Below are 27,673 nucleotides of genomic sequence, written 5' to 3' on the forward strand. Positions count from 1 at the left end.
TAACCTGGTGTTGTGTGTGATTTTTAACATTCCAATTGTGGTCATTCAGGACTTTGTTGAGGAGCCAAGCATCAGGAAGTGACGTATTCCACCCCCCCCACCCTTTACGCGTGCGGCCGTTGGAATGGGAACCGGGCCCGCCCGGGCTCGAGCCAGCCGTCAACGGCGGTGAGTCAGAGCTGAGCGGCGAGGAGACAGCGGCTGTAACATGAACAGGCAGGAGATGGCGGACGAGGCTCTCTTCCAGCTCCTTCACACGGAGATCGTTTCTTACGTTTATAAATCGGCTGAGCAAGGCGAGATGGTGAGGAGGGGAGTGACTCGGGGCTGGGCTAAGAATGATGGGTACGGCACTGCTGAAGCTTAAAATTCGCGATTTGAATTTAAATTCCTCAATTTCAGATTTTTGGAAAAATAAACATGCTTAGCATCTTTCTACCATTCCTTTCAAATTACCTAAAATTCCAGTTGAATGTTAAGTCAAGTGCCGTACAGTTTAAATGGCTGTCGATACACTCCGTAGTTCGCTGTAGTTAAATTAATGGCTCATCTTCACGTTTACATTTCGTGTCATTTTTTTTATTGCTTAGACTATGTTAGGTATGAGATTTGAATGTTCACCGCCCAGTGTTAGCATGTTTTGTATGTTGTTGAAATGGTCAATTTCGCAGTGGTTGATGGCTTTGAAATGGATGTGGTAACAACCCTTTTCTGTCCTTACAGATGCTGTCAGACCTGCTGAGATTTTCCAGCATTTTCTCTTTAGGTTTCAGATTCCAGCATCCGCAGTAATTTGCTTTTATCTTGATGTAATGATACCATTTGGTCATGGTCAAGCAACGTTTGATTCAAACGTTTGCATCCTTGTTTTCACATTGTCATCCTTCTGGTCTTCTAACCTCAACTTCCTTCTGTGGTATGGCATCATACTTTGTTTTATACTCCTATGACTTAACTTTTGTGGGTCCATGTTGGAGTAATTGTGGATCAACCTACAGCACATGGACTGCAGCAGATCAAAAAAGTGATTCACCACACCATGTTTTCAAAGGCATCAAATGCCTCACATCGTATTAATGAATTTTCTTTTATATATTCATTCATGGGACATGGATGATGCTGGCTGGTCAGTCTTTATTGCCCCCACCACATTCCTGATGAAGGGCTTATGCCCGAAATATTGATTCTCCTGATCCTCTGATGCTGCTTGACCCTGCTGTGCTTTTCCAGTGCTACACTTTTTGACTTTATTGCCAATCCCTGGTTGTCCTAGAGAAGGTTGTGGTGAGCTGTTATCTTGAACCACTGCAATCCACATGCTGTAGGTATAGCCACAATGCCCTTTGGGAATTCCAGGAGTTTCACCTAGCAACAAAAAAGGAGCAGCAATATATTTCCAAGTTTGGATGGTGAATGACTTGCAGAGGAATTTGTAGTTGGTGTTTCCATGTATCGCTGCCCTTGTCCTTCTAATTAGAAATTGTTGTGGGTTAGAAAGGTTCTGTCTAAGGATCTTTGGTGAATTTCTGCAGTGCATTTTGTAGATAGCACATACTGTTGAGTGTCAGTGGTGGAGGGAGTAGATATTTGTGGATGTGGCGCCATTGATTGCTTTGTCCCAAATGGTGTCAACTTCTCAAATGTTGTTGGATGCCTCTTGGCAAAAGTGGGGAGTATTCAGTCACATTTCCCAACTTGTGTCTTGTAGACGCTGGACAAGTGAACTTAAAAAAGAAACTGTCTGTCTGGAATTCCCCATCGAATAGCAGGGATGGAGCCTTGTCGGTTAAAGAATATGGCTGAACACAATCTAAAGTATAATTAGGATGGACATGAAATGCTGGATTTGCAAGTGTGATCCCATCATGAAAGGGAAAAGAGGGACAAACATTTTGAGATGCTTTTACATTTCATTCATTTTTCTTGGTCCTGCTTTGATATGTGAACTGTATTTTTACTGTAGTTGGATCTGAAACCAATAGGTTCAAAATAAATCTGTCGGCAACCTTGTTTGTGTCACTGCAAAGCAGGGACTGCTTTATGTCAAGGTAAAAATAGTATGCAAATGATTCCTTTGTAATTCATAAATAGAAGTATTACAGCAAAGATAGATTTTGATTACCCTATTGTGTCTGTGATGGTTTCCTGTATAAGCGACTGATCTCCTATGCTCTTTTAACCTTGCAATTTATTTGTTTCCAACTATCCAAGCCACTGTTGAGAGACCTAGGCCTAGCCTGATGTGTGGTATGAAGTTGTCAGACATTGTTAATGACAATCTCAAACATGAATGAATCTAAGGATCTCCCTTAGACATTTTAGTAATATTTTGCTGAATCCCCCAAAAACAACATTCTGGTTTTATCATTTGACTTGCTGTTCCAACTACAGAGCTAGTCAAAGACGAGGGACGTGGTGATAAATGATTCCCTAAAGCTAGTCTGTCATTTGATGTTGGAATACTCTCCACTTGCATAGATGAGTATAGTTCCAACAAGATTCAAAATACTTGACATTGTTGAGGGTAAAGCACCTTGGTTTGACACTTCATTTACCATCTTCAACATTCACTCACTTCATCACTGATGCATTTTGGCAGCAATGTGTTCCATCTACTTCCATGACTTCAGGAGCACATGAAGGCTTTTGATGTGACATTTAAAACCACATGTTATGGACCACCCCAGACCCCGTCAAAATATTTTTATGCAGGTAGCCTAGAATCTAACTTTTCTTCTTATTTAAAAGGTAGATGTGAAGTGGGTGTTCCAGGTGTGATGCAACTGATCAAACCATTTGGCTTTATGCAAAACAGACATTTATTTAAAGACTGAAGTTAAAGTACAATAGGAAGCAGAATTTAGAATAACTTTTAACTATTGGAAAACTTAACCAAATACTTGATACAGTAACAACTAATTAACTGTTCCAGTATAGTGACATCCCATCAACACATCCCTTGGCAAAAATGTAAGTTCAAACACACATTCTTATAAGCAGGATGGAACAACATCCAGAGATTTCAGAGAAAGTCAATTAAGAATCATTTACTGAAGCTTGCAACCTTTTCTGGTACTCAAAACATTTTTTTTTAAAAACCCTGAACTGGGAGAACTGGCCACTCCCCTTCCATTGTTAAACTGTTTTAGCTTTCTAGCTCCCTAGACTTCTCTTCACCTCTGCCTTTACACACACTCCCAAAAAAAAACCAGGATGAAAATAACCTTTTTACATTGACAGCATCGTCACACACAGCCTTTTCCAACTAAAAGGACAAGGGCAATTGATGCATGGGAATACCAGGACTTGAGCTGTTTAGAAGTCACACAATATCCTAACTAGGAACTGCACTTTTTTTTTCACGTATGCTATTCCATCACTTGTGAGTCAAAATTTCAGGCTGTCTTTATAATAAGACTATGGGGATACTTACACCTCAGAAGGGGTCAAGTTTCTGCACGGGTCAAGAAGACAGCTCACAACCACCTTGTCAAGGGCAATTAGGGATGGGCAATAAATGCTCACCCAGCTATTAATCTTCATATCCCATGAATAAAATTTTAAAAAATGGTCCCCAAATGCCTTTTGAACCTGCTCTAACACCTTCACCCAATCAATATTTCCCACTGGAGGAGGAATAATGCAGTTAATACTTGTCCATGTAGCCAGTGCCACAGCAGTTTGGAAGGAACGAAGTTGCATGCAATATAGGAAGAACAAAATAAAGCAAACAAACAAAGTGAAACAGTTGTCTTAAATTTGTTTCTGTTCAGATAGTATAAAACCTAAAGTTGCCAGCGAGGTACCATAATGAAAGCAGAATTGTAGGAAACTTAATCATGTTCTTGGCTTGAAACTAAGATCCACCCATTGATCTTGCATGACATGGTGCTAAACCAAAACAACTGACTGAAAATTTCTTTCACTCCACTCATACCTTTGATTTGGAGATGCATTAAACCTGTTGGACTATAACCTGGTGTTGTATGATTTTTAACTTTGCCCACGCATACCGGTTGTATGATCTTTTGATCTCACTGCCGACAAATTCTGTGTTTTCTTCTCTCACTTCACTGACAAAGGGACTGCGCTCTGAAAGCTTGTGATTACAAATAAACCTGTTGGACTATAACCATCTGATTTAGTCTACCCCAGTACAACACTGGCATCTCAATGTCATGAAGATTTCTTAATGTATGCAAACAGAACACATCCATGCATTCACGTTTTTTCAATCATACAGAAGCTTGGGGACAGCCAATTGTGCGTTGTTAATGGCAGTGACTTGACCAATCAATCAACTTGCCTGGTTTGAATTTAATCAAAAGTTTGGCACTTACCTGTTCCCTGGCATATAGCACCAATTCTGCTAATCAGAGCTCATTTGTCAAACAACTGAGTACCACCTTCTCCAGTAGTATAAATTGTTATTCCCTTTAAAATTTGGTGTTCTTGTGATTCAAGTGTGATCAGTGCAAAATGAAAAGCTTTGACAGCATGTTTTTTTTTTATTCAGCAGCTCTCAAATTTTAAATATATTTTAATTCTTAAAACTACTTCTATTACTGAATCGCCAACCATTGCTCAATTTTTGTAAGAGGTGTCAGTGATCGAATTAACCATAGGGCAGGACAATAGAATGCAAATATTGTGACTGATTTAGAGTGGCATTGTAAATAGATGGTAAGCTTTACTTTTAATTGACAAATCGTGAGAGATTTTTATCTTGTCAGTAAACAAAATAGAATTTAGAGTAGATCCACTGAGTCAACTTGAACACAGTGGACTTTTTTTCTCATTTATTTCAGTTTCCTGGTTAAGTAGTTGCTAGCATAAAGAAACTACCTCTTGAGTTGCAAATATGAATACTATTGTTATTTTAACTTATTAACTGTGAAATGTAACTCTACCTGGAAAATGTTTGCTATGCTAACTAACTTTTTTGACTACATACTTTAAAATGGTAATAGTCAGATATTATAAAGGTGTGTTTCAATGATCTGTTAAGATCCTAATCTGAAGAAATGTAGAATATTCACATTAAAATATCTTTGAATTAGCATTACTAAATCACCAATACTAAGCTAACATTGCAAGTGTACCTGTCAGTACCTGAATTTTCATTAACTTGAGTTAATGTTTGATATTAGTGATTCATAGCCATCAACTTGTGCTGTAAAAGAATATCATTGCATTTTACAATATCTTTTTTTTAATGTTTCTCTTTCTTATTGTAACTGGAGGTTAATTCTCCATTTTATTGTTGTTTCAATTGGTTAGGTATACAATATGATGATTCTTACTATGAGTGAGAGTAATTCTGCAAAAATGACCCTGAGCTTCTGGTTGCCTGCCATTTCAATACAACACCATGTTCCCTGGCCAATGTCTCTGTCTTGGGCTTGCTACAGTGCTCCTGTAAAGCTCTGTGCAAGCTGGAAAAACAGCATCTCATTTATGCTTGGAGTCATGCAATCTCTGGACTCTATAAAGTTAATAATTTTAGGGCCTAAGCCCTTTTCCCATCTCCTTACTCAACCCCCACACACCAGGCCCTGTCATCATATGAGTTGCTACTCTAAATAACCCATTGTCAGCCATTAACAGGCCCATAAGTAACTAGTCATTCTCACAGGCAGACTTTCACCCATCCCTTTTGTCTACTCAACTATTTTTTCTTTCACTCCTTCCACCCCTTTAGCATATATAAAAATGTTTTCCTAGCTGTTAGTTCTGACAAAGGATCACTGGACCTGAAGTGTTAATTCTGTTTTCTCTCCACAGAAACTGTCAGACCTGCTGAATTTTTCCATCAATTTCTAGTTTTGTTTCTGATTTCCAGTGTAATGTTGAAAGATTAAATTGTACTAACTCCCTGGACATTATTGTAATGTTAAGGGGCGGGGGGGGGTTGACATTAATGCAGGAATGTGGATGACTCACTCTTCATTTGGCCAGCCATTTACCACTACTCGCCTCCTTTTATCAAATTAAACTCTCATTCAATCCCTTCCATTCAGAAATGCTTTCATAGCCATCCCCTGAAGCTAGGGCATATCACACCTACATTGTCTTGGGGATCACTGAGTGAGGAAATTGTTTGCATAACAATTCCCCATGATTAGGGCACTTACATTTAAATTATCTCCAAGGATGACCACCACCTCCTATTGTATCCAGGGTAACATGATTATGGGCTGGGTGGGGGGGGTGGGGGGTGGGGGGGGGTGGGTGGTGGGAATGGACAGAGTATCTGTGAGCATTACCAACTGACCTGAATAAAGGGGATGTGTTTTCTTTGTTTGGGGCCTCTGACTCAACTTTGCATGACCAGCGAAGAGGGTCAAAGGGGTTACCTAGCTTGTACAAGCTTTAATAAACTTTAACTATTTGCCGAAGTTGGTGTGAATTGCATCTTGTGTGTGAAACGTCAGGAAAAGAACCTAACACCAGCATCCAAAATTCTTTTGTTTTTGATTCTCTGCCTTACACAATACACACTTGGTTTTGTGTATTTTATGAACAAAAAGACCTACAATTTATTTAGCTTCACAACACCAGAAATCATTAACTTAAGATGCAATCTTTTCTGTATTTTTGATTGTAAACTGAAATAGGAAAAATATTGTTTTTAACAATCAAGGGTTGTGGAAAGACTTTATAAAAACAACTTACCTGACACTCATTGTAAGTGCTTCGTACATTGTTGTTTGTTCAAGCAGTGAGGGAAGTCTATTTACAGGTTGGAGCCAAGACCAGTCACAAGTAGCTGATTGGTCTTGAGAATGTTGGTCAGTTTTGACCAGAGAAGTGTTCTGTCTGCCAACTATAGTACTATAGACTTTTGTGTGTGAATGTTTGGGTTGAAAGTTGCCAGACATCCTGAAAGGAAGGAGCTGTCCTTACTGCAAAGGAAAAAAACACAGTTTATTTTTCTCCTCATTTGATGTAAGCTGTGGCATTTAAACAAGAAGTCAGAGAAATGTTCTTGTGAAATAGTTGCCATTTGCCTCCTGCAAGCAAGTGAAAGTACTTGGAGAAGGAAAATCAAGGAGCAGAAGTGCTGACACACTAAAAGAATAATCTCACTGAACCTCTTGAACAGGGACCCCTTTTCAATATTTCTCTCCACCATAACAATATTGAGTCATCTATCTGTGTGTAAGAGGTGTTTTTAGAAGGGGTTAGTGTTTTAACAAAGAGTTTTATGTTGATGTTTCATAGCTGTTTACTAGTAGCTAGAATCTGTTTATGCATAAATAGTAATTTTGTCGATAGTTTGGTGATGATTCTGCTGATTTTGTTTTTTGATTTCATTTTTTTCCATTACTTCAACTTTGCATGCCCCAACAACAGAATATTTGAAAGTGTCTTTCTTTTGAAATATTAGAATTTCAAAACTGATATCTTCAAGTAGAAAGCCATGTCCATTTGTGTGTTATATCAAAGCTTGCAGAAACTTGAAAAGTTCTAGAATGTTGTTGCATTGACTTGGATGGTAAAGTTGCAAATATTTCTATTCCTATTAAAGTATTTAAATTTCTAAAATTGGTTTGTGTTTTTGAATGTTTATTAGTGTTCAGAGAGCAGGATAATTCTAAGATAGGAGTCTGAATTAAATGAGATACAACTTGACTGGAATTTGTACTTAGATTTACTTTGCTATCATGTTTGTTTTTCTCAAGGTAAGAAACTTTGAGTTATGAGGATTGAATTTTAACTTGCCAAGTGAAACTCATTTAGTATGGCATCATTGGTGCATGTTGGCATATCAAAACATTGCATCATTTACAACATAAAATGAAAGTTATTTTCATATGGGGCAGCATATTCAGTCAATAAATTATTTGAATACATGAAAATTCTTAACAAGTGAGAAATCTAATCTACGAGTACATAAATTCCTCCATGTGCTTTGGCAATACATAAGCTATGCAACTAAATACTTATTTCCTTTTCTTAGGAAAGTGGAAGATGTGTCACCAAATTGGAAAACATGGGATTCAGAGTGGGACAAGGACTAATTGAAAGGTAGCAAGCAGTGGCAGCTTTTGAAGCGATTGAACAATAAATTAGTGGTCTGTATCCTAATTGTTCTATCTGATCACAAATCATATTAGTACACTTTTTTTGTGGGGGTGGGGAGAAAAACAGGAATTAAAAATAAGTAACATTTTTTGCATTTGTAATGCATAGTCAAATCTTCAACTCAATTGTTTAGCATTTGGATATCTATTTTGCTGGCCAAGAAGCTTGCGCCACATGGAATTGTCACTTCTGTGGGATTATATATCTTGTACATATTCAAGAAATATTAGGGCTAATTCATAATTGCTTTGCTGGAATATTTTTCAGGGAGTACAGGCTGGAGAGAATTCTGCAGCACTAGCTCCAAATTTTGCTTGGTTTGAGTTTGACTTTTAAAAAAAATCTGGAATTAGTCAAACATCACAATAGCAAACCCTGTTAAGCAAGGTATAAAATATTATTTTATGAGGCTAACCAATATAATAAGTATGATTTGTTATGGCAGGAAAATAACTAATTTGAATTGACTGCCATTTTATTGTTTAGAAATGAAACAAACCATATGCCATAAATTGCTTTTGGACCTGTCGGAGAAGTATTTCCAGCATTTTCTGGTTTTTACTTTTTATTTAAGCACCTGTGGTATTTTCCTGTGTAATGGAAATAATATGAAGCAATCTATTTTTTTCCTCAATACCTACTGTAGCTATTTTGTTAGCAGTTCAAAACCATCTCCATTCCAGCCTTTGTGAACTCATCAAGGCTCATCTGTGCCTTCCAGTTCCTCCCCATCAATGATTTCTTTGAGTAGTTTCCTAATCTTATCTCTTTGTCAGTCTCTCTAATTCAGTAATGTAATTGCTGCCAATAGTTGCATGTGTGGTGGCTTAGAGTAAAAAGTGAGGTCTGCAGATGCTGGAGATCAGAGCTGAAAATGTGTTGCTGGTTAAAGCACAGCAGGTTAGGCAGCATCCAAGGAACAGGAAATTCAACGTTTCAGGCCAGAGGCCTTCTTCAGGAATGAGGAGAGGGTGCCAGGCAGGCTAAGATAAAAGGTAGGGAGGAGGGACTTGGGGGAGGGGTGATGGAGATGTGATAGGTGGAAGGAGGTCAAGGTGAGGGTGATAGGCCGGAGTGGGGTGGGGGCGGAGAGGTCAGGAAGAGGATTGCAGGTTAGGAGGGCGGTGCTGAGTTCAAGGGAATCGACTGAGACAAGGTGGGGGGAGGGGAAATGAGGAAACTGGAGAAATCTGAGTTCATCCCTTGTGGCTGGAGGGTTCCCAGGCGGAAGATGAGGCGCTCTTCCTCCAACCGTCGTGTTGTTATGTTCTGGCGATGGAGGAGTCCAAGGACCTGCATGTCTTCAGTGGAATGGGAGGGAGAGTTAAAAGTGTTGAGCCACGGGGTGGTTGGGTTGGTTGGTTCGGGCGTCCCAGAGGTGTTCCCTGAAGCGTTCTGCAAGTAGGTGGCCTGTCTCCCCAATATAGAGGAGGCCACATTGGGTGCAGCGAATGCAATAGATGATGTGTGTGGAGGTGCAGGTGAATTTGTGGCGGATATGGAAGGATCCCTTGGAGGGAAGTAGGGGAGGAGGTGTGGGCGCAAGTTTTGCATTTCCTGCGGTTGCAGGGGAAGGTACCGGGAGTGGAGGTTGGGTTGGTGGGGGGTATGGACCTGACGAGGGAGTCACGAAGGGAGTGGTCTTTGCAGAACGCTGATAGGGGAGGGGAGGGAAATATATCCCTGGTGGTGGGGTTCGTTTGGAGTTGGTGGAAATGACGGCGGATGATACGCTGTATACGGAGGTTGGTGGGGTGGTAGGTGAGAACCAGTGGGGTTCTGTCTTGGTGGCGGTTGGAGGGGCGGGGCTCAAGGGCGGAGGAGTGGGATGTGGAGGAGATGCGGTGGAGGGCATCGATGATCACATCTGGGGTGAATCTGTGGTCCTTGAAGAAGGAGGCCATCTGGGCTGTATGGTATTGGAACTGGTCCTCCTGGGAGCAGATGCGGCGGAGACGAAGGAATTGGGAATATGGGATGGAGTTTTTACAGGGGGCAGGGTGGGAGGAGGTGTAGTCCAGGTAGCTGTGGGAGTCAGTCGGTTTATAGTAGATGTCTGTGTTGAGTCGGTCGCCTAAGATAGAAATGGAAAGGTCTAGGAAGGGGAGGGAGGAGTCTGAGACAGTCCCGGTGAATTTGAGGTCGGGATGGAAGGTGTTGGTAAAGTTGATGAACTGTTCAACCTCCTCGTGGGAGCACGAGGCAGCGCCGATACAGTCATCGATGTAGCGGAGGAAAAAGTGGAGGGTGGTGCCAGTGTAGTTGCGGAAGATGGACTGTTCCACATATCCTACAAAGAGACAGGCATAGCTGGGGCCCATGCGGGTGCCCATGGCAACTCCTTTAGTTTGGAGGAAGTGGGAGGATTGGGAGGATTGTGTGGTGGCTTAGGTTATTTTGTGTTTTTGTTTCTAGAATTCCCAGTGTATTGCATGTGTAATTGATGGATTCTGTGCCTTTAGATGGCCAATTGTTGCATATTGGTCAACTTTAAAAAAAAATACTTTGCAAAGCACCTCTCTGATGTGTGTTTCTGTGTTCTGAGCAATGTCTCTGCAGTTTGTCTTCCTTTCTAGAATAGGATTTGAAACACAGATAAATACTGGTTCAAAGGTTTCAGACCATATCATACATTTTATGCAGAATGGTACCATAGAATGGTTGCAAACTGATTCCAGGTCATAGAGTTCCACGAAAGTATTGTTATTAAATTTACAATACTTGAGAGTGTGTGTATTTTAGTGTTGCTGCCAATAAAGTATGGGAGCTCAATACTTTTAAAATACAGAATTGAATATATTACCAATCATATACTCCTATCCATGATTGCTTTGATATAAAAATAACTTGCTCTTTGCTATATTTAGTGTCAACACAGACATGATCAATATTGGTTAGAATTAATTTGGGAAGGAGCTGATATTAAAGAAATTATTGACATCAGTATAGATAGTATATATCAATAAAGCTCAAGCCCTTTCAACTTCATCTGTTCCACTCATGCCTACTTTAAATTTTAAATTACGTCACTGCTAAAAGTAGCCAGCAGTTCGTTTAAAGACAAACTTATAAGTTGAATTCTTCTTTCAGTGAAATTAGTGTTTGCAGGATGCTATTTTAACATTTTGCTTATGTGCTTATCCCAGCTTTGAAACAATATTTAGATATTAATAATGTTCAGTTTATGTAATTGGATGTTCATAATTCATCTGATTTTATTACAGATTTACTAAAGATACTGCACGATTCAAGGATGAACTGGATGTCATGAAATTCATTTGTAAAGATTTTTGGACCAGTGTATTTAAAAAACAGATCGACAATCTTCGGACTAATCACCAGGTATGTAATTTGTATATTTAAAGCTTGTTAGTTCAGTTACTCCATTTTTAAAAAAGGAATTTTTCTGATCTAGCTGGCAAAATAAATAATAACATATGTCTTCATATCAAGCTAGACAGGGTTCAGAACAGATTTACCAGAATATTGTCAGGAATGGAGGGTTTGAGGCACAAGTAGAGACTGCGACTTTTTTCACTGGTGCACAGGAGGTTGAGGGGTGATCTCAGAGGTTTATAGAATCAGGAGGGATATAAATAAGCTGGGTAGCAGGTGTCATTTCCCTAGGGTGGGGGATTTCGACTCGAGGGAGCATATTTTTAAGGTGAGAGGAAAAAGATTTTGTGTGTGGAGTGAACTTTGAGGAAATGGTGAATGCAGTAACAATGCTTATAAAATATTTTGGATAAGTACATGAATAAAAATTGCATGGAGGAATATCAGCCAAGTGCAAAACTGTGGGATTAGATTATGTTTGGGATTATGGTTGCTGTGGACTGGCTGTACTGAAAGATTTGTTTTCATGCTTTAGGAATCTGTGATGATATTGTGCCTTATAGAAGCCCTCCGCTTCTTCCTTTCCCGCCGCACCAACCAGTACCCTTCCACTGACACCCTCCTTCGACTGACTGAACTGGTCCTCACCCTGAATAACTTCTCTTTTCAATCCTCCCACTTCCTCCATACTAAAGGAGTTGCCATGGGCACCCGCATGGGCCCCAGCTATGCCTGTCTCTTCGTAGGATATGTGGAACAGTCCATCTTCCGCAACTACACTGGCACCACCCCCCACCTTTTCCTCCGCTACATCGATGACTGTATCGGCGCTGCCTCGTGCTCTCACGAGGAGGTTGAACAGTTCATCAACTTTACCAACACCTTCCATCCCAACCTCAAATTCACCTGGACTGTCTCAGACTCCTCCCTCCCCTTCCTAGACCTTTCCATTTCTATCTTAGGCGACCGACTCAACACAGACATCTACTATAAACCGACTGACTCCCACAGCTACCTGGACTACACCTCCTCCCACCCTGCCCCCTGTAAAAACTCCATCCCATATTCCCAATTCCTTCGTCTCCGCCGCATCTGCTCCCAGGAGGACCAGTTCCAACACCGCACAGCCCAGATGGCCTCCTTCTTCAAGGACCGCAGATTCCCCCCAAACGTGATTGACGATGCCCTCCACCACATCTCCTCCACTTCCCGCTCCTCCGCCCTTGAGCCCCGCTCTTCCAACCGCCACCAAGACAGAACCCCACTGGTTCTCACCTACCACCCAACCAACCTCCGTATACAACGTATCATCCGCCGTCATTTCCGCCACCTCCAAACGGACCCCACCACCAGGGATATATTTCCCTCCCCTCCCCTATCAGCGTTCCGCAAAGACCACTCCCTTCGTGACTCCCTCGTCAGGTCCACAGCCCCCACCAACCCAACCTCCACTCCCGGCACCTTCCCCTGCAACCACAGGAAATGTAAAACTTGCGCCCACACCACCTCCCTCACTTCCCTCCAAGGTCCCAAGGGATCCTTCCATATCCGCCACAAGTTCACCTGTACCTCCACACACATCATCTGTTGCATCCGCTGCACCCGATGTGGCCTCCTGTACATTGGGGAGACGGGCCACTTACTTGCGGAACGCTTCAGAGAACACCTCAGGGACGCCCGGACCAACCAACCCAACCACCCCGTGGCTCAACACTTTAACTCTCCCTCCCACTCCACTGAGGACATGCAGGTCCTTGGACTCCTCCACCGGCAAAACATAACACGACGTTTGGAAGAAGAGCGCCTCATCTTCCGCCTGGGAACCCTCCAACCACAAGGGATGAACTCAGATTTCTCCAGTTTCCTCATTTCCCCTCCCCCCACCTTGTCTCAGTCGGTTCCCTCAACTCAGCACCGCCCTCCTAACCTGCAATCTTCTTCCTAACCTCTCTGCCCCCACCCCACTCTGGCCTATCACCCTCACCTTGACCTCCTTCCACCTATCACATCTCCATCGCCCCTCCCCCAAGTCCCTCCTCCCTACCTTTTATCTTAGCCTGCCTGGCACCCTCTCCTTATTCCTGATGAAGGGCTTATGCCCGAAACACCGAATTTCCTATTCCTTGGATGCTGCCTGACCTGCTGTGCTTTAACCAGCAACACATTTTCAACCTTATAGAGATGGGTTCTGTCCTGTTTCTCTTGCAGAGGAGCGTTGTCATGGTGGTGCTGAAATGCCACCAAATTCAGACAGGCAGTTGGTAAACTGCTTTTGAATTGTCCCTGAATATTTGTTTCTAAAATGTAAGACAAACTAATCATGAGTGAGTGGGGTCAGGCTCTCAGACCCAAAGACTTTAGTTTTGTTTTCAGTTAGTTGAGTAGGTTTTGCTGGCTACTGGAGTTGAAAGCTTGAGTTCTCTGCTGCTGGAGTGAAATCTTAGATGGAGATGCATCCTCTTTGAAAGTCAAAAGGGGCAGATTATTTCTTTCTACTGGACTGGAGAGAGGCAACACGAGATTTAATAACATTGTTGAATCGCCTTTGCCAAGGGTGTGTTTATGGGATGTTGCCTATATTGGAACAGTTGATGATTAGTGGGTAACCAATATATACATTAAGTATTTCAATAAAGTTGTACTAATTCTTTTTGTTGTATTTTTACTGTGTTGTAACAATAAAGTGTGTTTTGATTAAAGTCTAGTGATGGACCAGTCGAACCATATCTGGAACACAGTGCCTTACCTTTTAAACATACAAAAGTTTTTTTTTAAAGATATTTTTATTAGAAATTTAATATTTTGACAGATTTACAAAAATAAACAGAACTTTCAAACATTAATATAAAAATAGATCTTAAATATATAATCATCAAAATTCAAAGGAATGATACTAAAGAAGAAAGAAAAACAATGAAACTCAGTTAACTACTAATCTAATCCACAATTATCCAGAGTGTATAGTTGAGTCACTTACATCCTTCAAACAAGAGAAAATGTTGTCTAATACACTCATAACAGTATAATAAAAAGGAAACTATTTCCAAACAATAAGAACAAAAAAAAACATGTTTGAATGGAGATCCTCCCCCTTGTTCTCAGGGGGCCTTACTTCCTTTCTAAAGGTCCACCATATCCTCTCCCAAACAGTGTCCCACCCTTGACCCGGGCGCTCCTTAATAGGATTTAGATATAATAACAAGCTAGAGTTAACAGTGAGCGCCCCACCCCCACCCATACCTGAGTATATCTGATAGCATCAATGCCACGTACAAACACACATAACTATAAAATTACAACTCCAACAAATTACAGTTAAGTATAATAACATAAAATAGCAAGGGAAGACAACCCTGCTCCCAGAAGCAAAAGTAAAGTAGAGTAAAGTATCCACTTCTCCCCACGGAGTGTGGAAGAGGCAAGCCAACATAAATTGTCTCTTACGATTTATTTAAACGAGTCTAAAAGTTCCTTAGCCTCTTCTGGTGATCTAAAATTATACTCGGATCCTTCGTGGTTAAAGCATAACGTCGCTGGGTAGCGTAAGGTGTATTGAATATTTAAGTTCCTTAGACATTTCTTCACCTCATCAAACGCCTTCCTCCTTCGTGCCAAAGCCGGGGAGAAGTCCTGAAATAACATAATCTTGGATCCTTCATGGATCATGGCTTTAGGATCCTTTCCAAGATTTCTGGAGGCATCCAGGAGTATCTGCCTCTCCCTATAACTCTGCAGCCGGAACAGGACCGGGCGTGGGCGCTGGTTTGGGCCAGATCCGCGTGCTGCGACCCGGTAGGCCCACTCCACCCTTACCCGATCAGTTTCAGCCCCCAGGTTTAAAAGCTGGGGCAGCCATCGCTCCAGAAATACTGCTAACTGTCCCTTCTCTTCTTGTTCAGGGAGGCCCAGGAGACGGATATTCTTTCTCCGATTTCTATTATCCAGGTCATCCATGTAAATTTCAAAGGCCTGGACTCTCTGCTCCAGAGCTCGCACCTGTTCTGCAGCTGTTTGTGCTGCAGCCTCGGAGGTCGTGGCCTTTAGCTCCGCCCCCTCCACTCGGCCCTGTAATTCCTCGAGAGCCTGGCTGTGCTTTTGTAACTTTTCTTCGAATGAGTTCCATCTCTGTCTGGATTCTGCGATGAAATTGACGAGTGTCGTTTCCAGCCTGGCAATCATCTCTTCAAGGCCTGTTTTTACATCAGCTGCAGCCGGAGGAGGAGAGGAGGGTGGGGGAGGGGTCTTTGTTTTCTGAGAACTGCGGGATCCCTTTGGTTTACTCATTATCCACTTAATATTAAACTGCTTAAATATAATAGTAAGCAGCTAATTAAGGTTAGAAAATTTTTTTGGGTGGTTTGGTAAGTGTGGTGGGGATGAGTAACTCACTTTACCCAGGTTTTGGGAAGAGCACTGTAAACTCAGACTTGCTGAGTCGCCGCCATCTTGGATCTCCAAACATACAAAAGTTAAGGTCTAGGCTATCTCCATTATGTACTTTGGCTGAAGGGTGGATTCTGGTCTGGACCATAACACTTAGAACAAGTGCAAATGCAAGTTGGCTTGTCATATTTTATTTTGTTAAGAAAATGTGGTTCCATTATCTGAGGTCTAACTTCGTTTCTCCTCTTTGGATCTCTGTGTACTTTATCTAGTGCAGAGTGAGTAGGTAAGAAGAATCTAAAATGATGTGAGGAAAGGACAGAACATTGTGACTTGGTGGATAACTTTTTAAGAAAACGGACTTCCTTGATTCTGTAAAATTCTATAGTTATAACGTTTTTTTTAGGTTTCATGTAGTGATACCATCAAGTACATAAAGTTGATCTGAGAAACGCAACTGACAATTTACGAAAGAAAATGGGACTGTTAGTCCCTCTTTTGTAAAACCATGAACAGGATCAGGATGCCTCCATCCGAAGAACTGCGGGCAGGAACTTGTGTTTTATTACTGTGGCATTCTCTACAATCGGATGACTGACCAATTCATTTTATTTTTGTCATTTAAAGAGGACATGCTGACTATGGCACAGAACTCCCTGCTTTTCTTTGAATAGTGCCGATGGAATTTGTAGAATTTCCTTGAATTATAGGAAGATGGCCTTATGTTCAGTGTCTCAACCAAAGAATGATGCATATGGCAATGCAGTACCCTCAGTATCCTTGGAGTCAATCAAGTTAGTTTAATGTGTAATGCTGAGTTTTATCATAACATTTAGATTGCTATGTCATTGTCTTGTTAATGTGTTGATACCTTCACACTTAACTTTACAGGGTATTTATGTGCTCCAAGACAATAAATTCCGCCTCTTGACTCAGATGTCTGCAGGGAAACAATATTTGGAACATGCACCTAAGGTATAATGTCTAGTTACTTTGAATAAATAAATGAGTTCACAGAGCCACATGTTGATGATCTGGAAAGAATTAAGCTATGAAATATAACTGAGAGAACAGCAAAAAAAAAAGGCTCATCAGTTGAAGATTTAACTTTTTTTAAAAAAAATTTTATTGTAACTACAGTATTACATTTCAATTGGTAGTGGAGGTTGGTCCATTTAAAAGACAATTGAAAGTGAAGGGATTATATAGGAGGAGATCTTTATGCAGAGTCATTGAATTATGGAATGACCATAAAATGTAGGAGCAGATGGAGGCCATTCAGCCCATCCGGTTTACTCCCTTATTCAATATGATTCAACTCCATTTTCCGAATAATCCTTGATTCTCTTGCTGATTAAATATCTTCAAGGCTGATATAGATAAATTTTTAATGATCCAGCCTCTACAGCTTTCTGTAGTGTGGAATTCCACAAATTCACTGCAGTATGAAGGAAAACATTCCTTGTCTTTATATTAAATGGACCACCCCTCATTCTGAAAATGCTGGTTGGTCCTAGAATTTCTCAGAAGGGGAAATGACCATTTTGCTCTACCCTCTCCAGTTCCTTAAGAATCATGTATGTTACATTAAGCTCTCCTTTTGTTCTTCTAAATTCCATTGAGTACAGGCTAACATTTTGATTTCTCCTCCTAAGGCAGTCGTTTAAAACTGGGATCAACCTAGTGAACCTTCTCTGGACTGACTCAAATGCCACTATATCTTTCCTTGGATATGGGACCAAAATTATTCACTGTATTCCAGGTGTAATGTGATTAGTGGCATGTTTAGTTTCAATAAGTTATTTTTATACTCCATTCATTTTAAAAAAAAATCAACACACCTATTACCTGCTGAACTTAGATGCTAGATTTTTGTGATTTATGCACAAGGACTGCTAAATCCCTTCGCCAAATTCCTGAAGAAGGGCTCATGCCTGAAATGTCAATTCTTCTGCTCCTTGGATGCTGCCTGACCTGCTGCGCTTTACCAGCAACACATTTTTTCAGCTCGAATCCCTTCGTTCTCTACCTTGTCTGCAGTCTTTCTCCACTTAAATATTCATCTGCTCTATTTTCCCAGCTTTACAGTTCCCATACTCTGTTCCATCTATCAAAGTTTTGCCTATTCAATTAACATTGCTATATCCCATGGCAGACTCATCATTTGATTTAACCACGTATTTTTTTTGTCATTTACAAACGTGTAAATGCGTGATTATTTGCTTGAATGTCTGGAGCAGTGTATATTTACTTTCCTCATGAAAGTCATTCATACATTGTAAATAACACTGTAAGTAATCTAATCTAACTGTGGCACTCTACTAATTACAAGTAGCCACCCTGAAAGCATTTCCCCATATCTGGTTACTGAGCTCCAGGCTGAATATGTTGCATCCTACCACCCCCTTTCTTGTATGGGCCAGCCAGTTCTGTATCCAGGCGGCCAAATGTGGATGTAGGTTTGCTAGCTGAGCTGGAAGGTTCATTTTCAGACATTTTGTCACCGTGCTAGGTAACATCTTCAGTGATCCTCTGAACAAAGCATTGTTGGTGTTTCCTGCTTTCTATTTATATGTTTGGGTTTCCTTGGGTTGGTAACATCATTTCCTGTGGTGAAGCCATTTCCTGTTCTTTTTCTTGGAGGATGGTAAATGGGGTCCAAGTCAATGTGTTAGTTGATAGAGTTCCTAGAATGTCATGCTTCTAGGAATTCTTGTGCATGTCTCTGTTTGGCTTGTCCTCGGATGGATGTGTTGGCCTAGTCGAAGTGGTGTCTTTCCTCATCTGTGTAAGGATACTAGTGAGACAGGGTCATGTCTTTTTGTGGCTTGTTGATGTTCATGTATTCTGGTGGCTAGTTTTGTGTGTTTGTTCAATGTAGTATTTGTTACAGTTCTTGCACAGTATTTTGTAAATTACATTAGTTTTTGCTTGTTGTCTGTATAGGGTGTTTCAAGTTCATTAGCTGCTGTTTTAGTGTGTTGGTGGTTTATGGGCTACTGTGATGCCAAGGGGTCTGAGAAGTCCAGCAGTCATTTCCGAGATGCCTTTGATATAGGGGACAGTGGCTCTCTCATTAGTATCCTTGTATAATTTATTGCATTTATATCTTGGTTCATGGAAAATTGTGTAGTATGAATACTAATGTGAACTCAGAATTCAATTCAGGAAGTAAACGTGGATTTGAGTACTAATTAGGCTAAACCTCACTCCTAAAGTATGAACTCTAATCAAGATCTTGGATTGTTTTAGGAGGCAAACAAACTCCTCTTCTACTTGGCATTGTGAATTTTTTTCGGGGTTTGCGTTTACTCGAAGTAATCATAAACATTTTGCCTTTAACAAAGCAAATCACTTCAGATTTGGGTAGTCTGTCATTTGTTGTACTCGTTGTACACAGGGGAAACACTTTAGGTTGCACAGCATCACTTCAGTAGTTAAGGCACTAATGATGAACCTTAGTAAATTTGCTTGCATTTCTTTTCTGCTTGATGATAGCTTATAATTGTCTTTCTGTAATCCCTCAGCCCAGTGGTAGCAGTTTCCCTTCGGAGCCAGAAGGTTATGGCATAAAGCTCTGCTCCAGACATTCAAGCAAATAATCTAAGCTGACACTTCAGTGCAACACTGGATGAATATTGTCCTGATGAAACGTTATACTGATGCTCTGACTGAAACCCCACAACATGACAAGCCCCCACCCCCTATTCAAAGATGAGCTGGGGAGCTGTTCTGGTGACAGGACTTTTGACATATAATATCAAGCATTACATTCTAGATGGTTTATTTTGACACCCGAGCATCTGGCCAGGCCGCTTAACCAAAACAGCATTTGGGTACCTTGGATTCTCAATGAAGTGGAGGCATTTTGAATTGGACTGAACTGATTCGTGGCTTAGTGATCCAATCAACTAACCAACTTTAAACTCTTCAAAGGCTGTCATCCTGGCACCATTCACCCTTTATTCATAAATAAATTGCCTTTGACAATAGTTCTGCTCCTCAGTCAGGCATTCAAGGGCCTTCATATCCCTGACATTCATCCTTTTACATCAGACTGTTAATCTGGTCCAATCAGGAAACTTGTTTTTTGTAAGGTCCAGCTGGCTGACTTTGTGTGTGTGTTGCTGGAAAAGCACAGCAGGTCAGGCAGCATCTGAGGAGCAGGAGAATCGACTTATTGGGGGAGCTGCCGCGCGCCCACCACCTCCCCCCCCCCCCCCCCCCATGACATTGAGCTAGGTAAAATATTGCACTAGCTGCCTTGTCAGCAGCAGAGTAGGTGCAGGGACTGAAGTCTGTTTGGATTAAAAGTGTTCAGGGAAAGATGGGCATTGGTTTGAGAGGTGACAGTTTGTTCAAGGTCCTTGGAACGTTAGAGATGGGGTGATAGTTTTCAGGGACAACAAGGTCAGAGCCTTTCCCTTTGGGGAAAGGGATGATTCTGACAGATTTAAAGGAGAAAGGTATAGTGCCTATTTTGTAAGTCATTCATAAATAGTGAATTATTGATCAACAAACATGAATTCTGTGGGACAGCAAAATCAATATTTGATAAAGAGTAAATTTCATTGGAATGAAGCAATGTGGAATTGTGCCTTAAACCAGGTGGTTGATAGAGTGGTGCGAAAAAGAATTAAAATAAATTCTGTGCTCCAAAATACAGTGATTCAATGAAAAGACTTTTTATGGCAATAACTCTAATAAAATTAGCAAAATTTCTTTTTGTTTCTGCACTTGGGAAAGACCAAGGTTTACTTCCTGGTTTTAAAATGTACAAGTTAAATGTAGGAATATTCTTCAAAATCTGAACAGAAATAATAAAGAACATTAATCAAAATCTAATGTGAAGCCCCTATAGCTGTGTTGGTTAACAAAAAATTACATTTAATGGAGACCTGCTAAAGCTGTCTGTCAAGTTCTAATTCCATATAGATTTGAGGTTGGACAGACTTTGTTTCAAGATAGGTATCTGAAAAGTCACAGTGGAAAGCTTCGAGTGGATTAGATGTTGTGAATGACATTCATTTTTTTCTTTGATTTTCAGCAGTGCCTAGATCACTTCCCTTGAATATAATGAGCAAAATTTACAATATATGCATCTTGGATTCTGGTTGATCATTGTAAAGGTTCTTTCTACAGAACCAAACAGATGGAAATATCTAAACTGCTAAATAGGTAATGAAGACTGTGTTCTTTTTATAAGTATGAAAGAAGTAACATTTTAGGTGAAACTTCTTTAGTTAATTGCAGTAGCATAGCTAAATCCCTCCAAAAAACGTCCAATCTGATTCCTAATTTACTTGCCTGATCACTTGAGAGTTGGAATATATATTTTCTCTAACAACAATAATAATTTGAGATGAAATATTCAGCAAGTCAGGCAGGACTTACTGGAGAAAGAGTTAATGTTTGAAGTTGATAATCTTTTATCAGAGCTGACAAAAAATAGAAATATAAATAGAAAAGCCAGCATTTATTCCCCATCTCTAAGTGCCTGTAAACTGACTGGCTTACTGTGCCATTTCAGGGCCAAGTAAGAGTCAATCACATTACTGTTGGTCTGGAAAAAAAAATACAGGAGTTTGAGGTTTTGTTCACTCTCTGAGCTGGCTTTGAGCTAGCTGGATCAGTGTCTTATACTATGCACATGTAAATAAAGGGTAACTTGTTGACAGGGTACCAATGTTTGTGGAGTTATTTCTGACAGCAAAATCTAGAAATTTACTGAATTGTAGGGAATTTCATAGCTAAATAATTCTGTGACTGCTTAATGTAATCCCAAGAGATATGCTTTCTAGCCCTCAACTTTCTTTTTGGCCAAAACTACTATTGATGAAGAGATCCAGCATTGCCTCCGGTGCGTTTGTGCAGCCTTCGGCCACCTGATGTAAAAGGTGCTTGAGGACAACACATCAGATCCGACATCAAGCTCATGATTTATGGAGCTGTGGTGGTTCCTGCCCTTCTACATGGCTCTGAGACATGTACTGTCTCTAGCAGATACCTCAAGGTGCCAGCGCAGTATCACCACTGCGCCTGTGCAAGATCCTGCAAACCTGCTGGAAGAAAGACGCGCCAACATCCTTGCATTGAGGCACTGACCATCCTTGATCAGCTACGATGGATGAGGCATGTCATCCGCATGACTGACATGAGCTTCCCCAAGCAAGCACTTTACTCCCAGCTCTGAAATGACAGGTGACCCTCCCCCCCCGGATGGATTGAGGAAGTGCTTCAGTGAAACCCTCTTGGCCTCACTGGTGACGTACAGCATTCTCACATTATTGGTCCAAGGCTGTCCACAGTGGAGGAGGGGCATCTGGGAAGGTGCCGAGTACCTTGAGACTTGCCATCAAGGGGAAGGAGCAGAGGCCAGGCTGATGCCTCACCCACTTCTTCCTGAGATCACCACCTGCCCCCAAGTTTAACAGAACCTGTGGTAGCTACATCATCTGTTTAGCCACCTATGGACTCGCCCTGAGAGTGGGAGAGACTCCTCCTCTTCTGTGGGGAAACCTTAGATGATGATGCTTCCCTAGTGCTCGGCAAAAAAAAGAGGCTGCACAATATTTTTGAGGGAGAAAGAGGAACAGCCAGTAGTCATAGTCCACATGGGAGGTAGTGATGTAGGAAAGAGAAATGTTGAGCACCTGAAAAGTGTCTCAGGAGGAAATTAAAAAACAGGGTCTCCAAGATAGTAATGCCTGGAATACCTCCAGTAGCATGTTCTGAGTATAGAAATATCAGGATAAGATAGCTTTGTGTGTGGCTGGAGAAATGGTGCAGGGGGATGGGACTTTGGAATTGCGATACGTGAGAGGTTTGCATCCAGAAAGAAGTGGGACTGGGGAATGTCTTCAGTGAAACATTATCTGTTGTTATGGCGAAGATTTAAATTATTTTCTCAATGGATGGTCACCAGGCTGAAAGCAGAGTGGAGAGAATTAAGAGAGGCAAAAAAAATGTTTAAAATTGGTTCAGAAGTAAGCGATTAGATGGGAGTACAAGGTGGAATAAGATGGGTTGGGTGTGTACATGAAGTGCAAGTAACATCTTCATTAAGGTTGGTGAACTGCAAGCATAACAAGACCATAATGTATTAGAAATGCTTTCCCTCAAAGGGGAAGGTGTAGTGTTTTACATATGGTGGGCTAGGACTATTGAGAAGAGGAATAAGAAGGGGGTGATGGGTTGATTAGCAAATTATTGTAGTATTAGACAAAAATTATGATTAAGAGATCCAAGAACTAGAAGAGCATATTATGTTGATGTGCCACAGGTTGGGGGTGGGTGTTTGCAGTATTGCCTGTGGTGTAGTCATCCATTCAGGCAAAATAATGTTACAAATAGATCATATTGAAAGGTGAGAAATTTGTGCACCTCAGTATTTCATGCGGCATGATTCAGATGTATCTTCTAACAATCTTTTCAAACTCATTCTCCAACTTTAGCAATATCAGTACACTTGGAAATGCGTAACCTTGTGTCTCATACACTCAGAAATTCAATAGATACTTGATTGTGAATTAACTGAGTTTTTAATTTAATATTGATTTGCAATATTCTTTACAGGATGTTAACAGTATATCTTTTATTTCAGTATTTGGCTTTTACTTGTGGACTAGTTCGAGGTGCATTATCGAACTTGGGAATTAAAAGTATTGTGACAGTGGAAGTTACTGCAATGCCTGCATGTAAGTTGATTAGTGTCTTAAAATTAATTGCTGCATTTGAGGATTTTTAGTTCATGTTACAACTGTTTGGAGCAAAGGGGTTGCTGCACATCAGTTGTTAATACTCTTTGATTAGCTGATCATCATCCATGTGTTTTGATACTCTTTATCAGAATTTCTAATTTTGGTGATCAAACAGAATTCTGGCAAAATGTAGTGAAGAGAGTTGGTTATCTTTTTAAAATATTTGGCCAAATGTCTGCTTTTACCTCTGGCTTGTATTTTTTTTTCTCCTTGAATGTTTTTTAATAATAAGAAAACTCTAGTTTGACTTAAAGGATGTATTCAAATTCAGGTAAGAGTATGATTGTTAGTATATAGTGATAAAATGATATTAATTAAAACAAATAATTGCAAGAGCTTTTATATCCTAAATGAAGTAGTTATCCCTTTTTTTTTTGCAGGTAAATTCCAAGTAATGATACAAAAGATGTAGAAGATATCTTCACAAACACTCAAGTATTAGCTTTGAAAATCTAGATGATTTAAAACAATGAAAGTATTGTTATTTCCTGTGAAATAAGATGACAATGAATTTGTTTACATGTGTGTCTTCAGCTGTGTTTAAGTTTTCTAACTTTTAAATGGGACTTTCGTGATCATCATATACCACTGCATTGATCATCTGGCGGAATAAAAATTCACTTCAGATTAGGTTAATAAAGTGGACTCCTGGTGTGTATTCTGATTTGCTTATAGGGATGTAACTAACTTGATTTATTTGTTTTACTTTGCAACTCATTTGAAAAAAAACTTGTTATTTTATATTTACACAATTAAAGTAAAAATAAACTAATTGCAAATGCAGAAATTTAGAACAGAATTAAATTCTTAAAATATACAACACCATTTGCAACATTTCAAGGCAGAACAATTTTAGGTGAAGATCCTTGGTCAGTTTAGATAAATTTTGAACTAGCCTGTTCAAACATGTTATGATGCACTTGTGGGGTAGGTGGGATTTGAACCACCTAGCCCAAGGTTGGGACACTACCATTGTGCCATAAGAGCCCTCCTTATTTGGGGCCCAGTCCCATTCCTGACACACCCATTGAGACTGACACACACTAGTACAGTACTAACTAAAATGTTGTAATAGCAAATGTGCTGTCTTTCAGATGAGATGATGGAGTAAATGAGAGAGGAATCATCACTGATGTTTTAAATTGCATATAAACAAAGCTGCATTTTGTTTTTTTTTAAGCCCCTCTCAAGAATTCTGCAAATATTTCTCCTGAAATGGGAAGACATTTAAACCTGTTAGTAAAATTTAGCACTTCCATACTATGTACTCAGCATGTTGTGCTGGAAAAAGGTAACTTAGGCTTATGTGTACAGAATATGCAGATATAATAATTTGTAATTTGGTATTGGAGTACAAAACAGTATTGGTCAATATAACTAAAATTATGGTGAGATAACAAATTGAAGAATAGCTCTGTATGTTTAATAGTTCTCTGTCACGTGTGCAACAAAACAAACTGTAGTTGTCCCAATACCCCCACACACTTAACCAGCTGAAGTAACCATTGATGTCGCCGAATGGCAGTGGTTTTTGTTTTTGTTTTTCTTCTTAGCTAAATCGAGCATGTTATTGTTAGTAACTGGCGTTTTTTTTTCCATAGTTGTGGATGAGACCAAACTTTGTTGGCCAACCCTAAATGCCCAGAGGGCAGTTAAGAGTCAGCAACATTACCTAGTGTAACTCCAGACCTATAGCAAAGATGGCAGCTTCCTTCCTTAAAGGACACTTTTTTTTTTGCCGATTGTTGGAGGAATGTATTGATGGTCATCATTTGATTCTAAATTCCAAATTTTTATTGAATTCGAATTCCACCATCTGCCATGGTGGGATTTAAACCTGGATCCCAGGACATTACCTGGAATTAACAGTCCAGTGATTAACATCACCTCCCCTCAGCTTTCATTTACAAAGTAGTCAGGAATTATAACTGTATGTACAGCTGAAGTATGCAAGAGAATAAAAAGATAAAAACCAGTTGTTCTGAACAATTTCAATGAACAATTAACATAAAATAGGAGGAGGCGGCCAATCACCCCTTTGAGTCTGCTCTGCCATTGAATGTGAAAATGGCTGATCATTTCAGTACCCGGTTCCTGCTTTCTCCCCATGTCCTTTTGATTCCTTTAGCTCTAAGACCTTTTTGTAATGCCTTCTTGAAAACACAAGCAACAACTTTGTCTTAACCATTTTCTGTGGCAGAGAATTCCACAGGTTCATCATCATTCTTGGGGTAATGAATTTATCATGTATATGAAGTGGCTGACTGCGTACACTTAAACTGTAAGACCCGGTTCTGGACTCCCTGGTCATTGGGACCATCCTTCCTGCATTTACCCTGACCAGTCTGTTTAGAGTTTTGAGTTTCAATGAAATCTCCCATCATTTTTCTAAACTTCATAGAACGGATTGGTTAAGACTATCTTCAATCACTTAGTCCTGCCATCCATGGAATCCGTCTGGTAAACCTTCGTTGCATTCTGTCCATAGCAAGAACACCCTTCCTCAAAAAAGCAGACCAAAACTGTGCAGACTTTTCCAGTTGTTGTCTCATCAAGGCCCTCAAAGTTTGGGAGAAGATTTGTAGCTCGGTGACATCCTCAGTGCTTGGGAGCCTCCTGTGAGTTCCAGCTGCAGTGTCCGATGCATGGCACTCATCCACAGATTCTATCAACAACCACATCGACCTGGACCCAATATACTGGCCACTGCAGCGGACAGCTGGAACTGACAACCGGTAGCGGCAGAGACAAACCGCTAAATGCCGGAGGAAACATCACAGAAGCGCTTCACAGGAGGCTCCCAAGCACTGAGGATGTCACCTAGACAGGGGCCAAAACGCTTGCAACAAATTCCCAGCTTGGTGAACAGAATCATCAAGGCCCTGTACAACTACCTCAAAACATCCCTACTCCTCTTCAAATTCTCTTGCTCTGAAATCAAACATATTTTCCTTGTACACTGCCTGCTGTACCTGCATACTTACTGTGACTGGTCCACAATGATACCCATGTCTAGTTGCACCTCCCATTTTCCCAACCTATTGCCATTCAGATAATCTGTGTTCCTTTTTTCTCTGCCAAAGTGGACAACTTCATCTTTATCTACATTATATTATATCTGTCATACATTTGCCTGCTCGTTCAGTTTATCCAAATCACACAAACATCCCTGTATCCTCCTCTCAGTACACTCTTCCACCTACCTTTGTACTGTTTGAAAACTTGGAGATGTTATCTCTAAATCATGAAATTATATATTTTCAAGCACTGATCCTTGAGTACCCCACTAGACACTGGTTGCCACTCTGAAAAAGGCTGTTTATTCCTACTGTTTGTTTCTGTTTGCCAATCAGTTCTCTCTTGCTGTCGGTATACTGGCCCCAATCCCACGCACTGTTTTTCATACCTTTTTTAAATAGTGGGGTTACGTTAGCTGCTGTCCAATTCAAACTGTTCCATACTCTCTCAAATCTTGGAAAATGACCACCAGTGCACTCTTTCGCGGATTGTATTGGTAATGGGATGTAGATTATCGGGTGTTGGTGAGGTATTGGCCTTTAATCCTATCAATTTTGCCAATATTATTTCTCTACAAATATTGAATTCCTTCAGTTTACCCCCCCCCCTCACTGGATCTTATAATCCAACTGGTATTGGGATGTTATTTGTTTGCTTCTTTTATGAAGCCAGAATCAGAGTATGTATTTAACTGGTTTATCAAGTTTCTTCCCCATTATAACTTCCCGATTTCTACTGTAGGTTAATAGCTGTTGAGAATTAAGTAGGCCAGGAAAGAAAAATGACACTGCAATCTATGTTTATTGTTCCTTATTTAGGTCAGAATCGAGTATAAATATGGTATCTCGAATTGATTAAAATGTAATTCATATTTATTTTGTCTTTGAGTTGAGTTCACTTTCTATAACTTGTATATACCAGACTAATTGATAAATTCTATAACTTGTCAGATTTAATGTAATATTTTTGACTGGATTGAAAACATTAATAAAACGATGAAAAATACATTGCTGTTTTTCCAACATACAAATACTAAATCACCATATCTTATCCCAGTTCTTGTATAAACCAGTGTTTCAAACTCTAAC

At 40.3% G+C, this 27,673-nt stretch overlaps 1 protein-coding gene across 1 annotated transcript; it reads left to right on the forward strand.

Annotated features, from left to right (window-relative positions):
- Nucleotides 1-101: 101 nt before the first annotated feature.
- trappc6b (trafficking protein particle complex subunit 6B) lies at nucleotides 102-27,560 on the forward strand. The gene is made up of 6 exons (XM_060829099.1): nucleotides 102-304; nucleotides 7,964-8,031; nucleotides 11,313-11,430; nucleotides 16,699-16,782; nucleotides 23,411-23,504; nucleotides 23,948-27,560. The coding sequence occupies exons 1-6, from the start codon at nucleotides 209-211 to the stop codon at nucleotides 23,977-23,979; spliced, it is 492 nt and encodes a 163-aa protein (XP_060685082.1). The 5' UTR covers nucleotides 102-208; the 3' UTR covers nucleotides 23,980-27,560.
- Nucleotides 27,561-27,673: the final 113 nt, after the last annotated feature.

This window comes from Hemiscyllium ocellatum, chromosome 8 (genome assembly GCF_020745735.1).
Source record: "Hemiscyllium ocellatum isolate sHemOce1 chromosome 8, sHemOce1.pat.X.cur, whole genome shotgun sequence".
Classification (NCBI taxonomy): Eukaryota; Metazoa; Chordata; class Chondrichthyes; order Orectolobiformes; family Hemiscylliidae; genus Hemiscyllium; species Hemiscyllium ocellatum.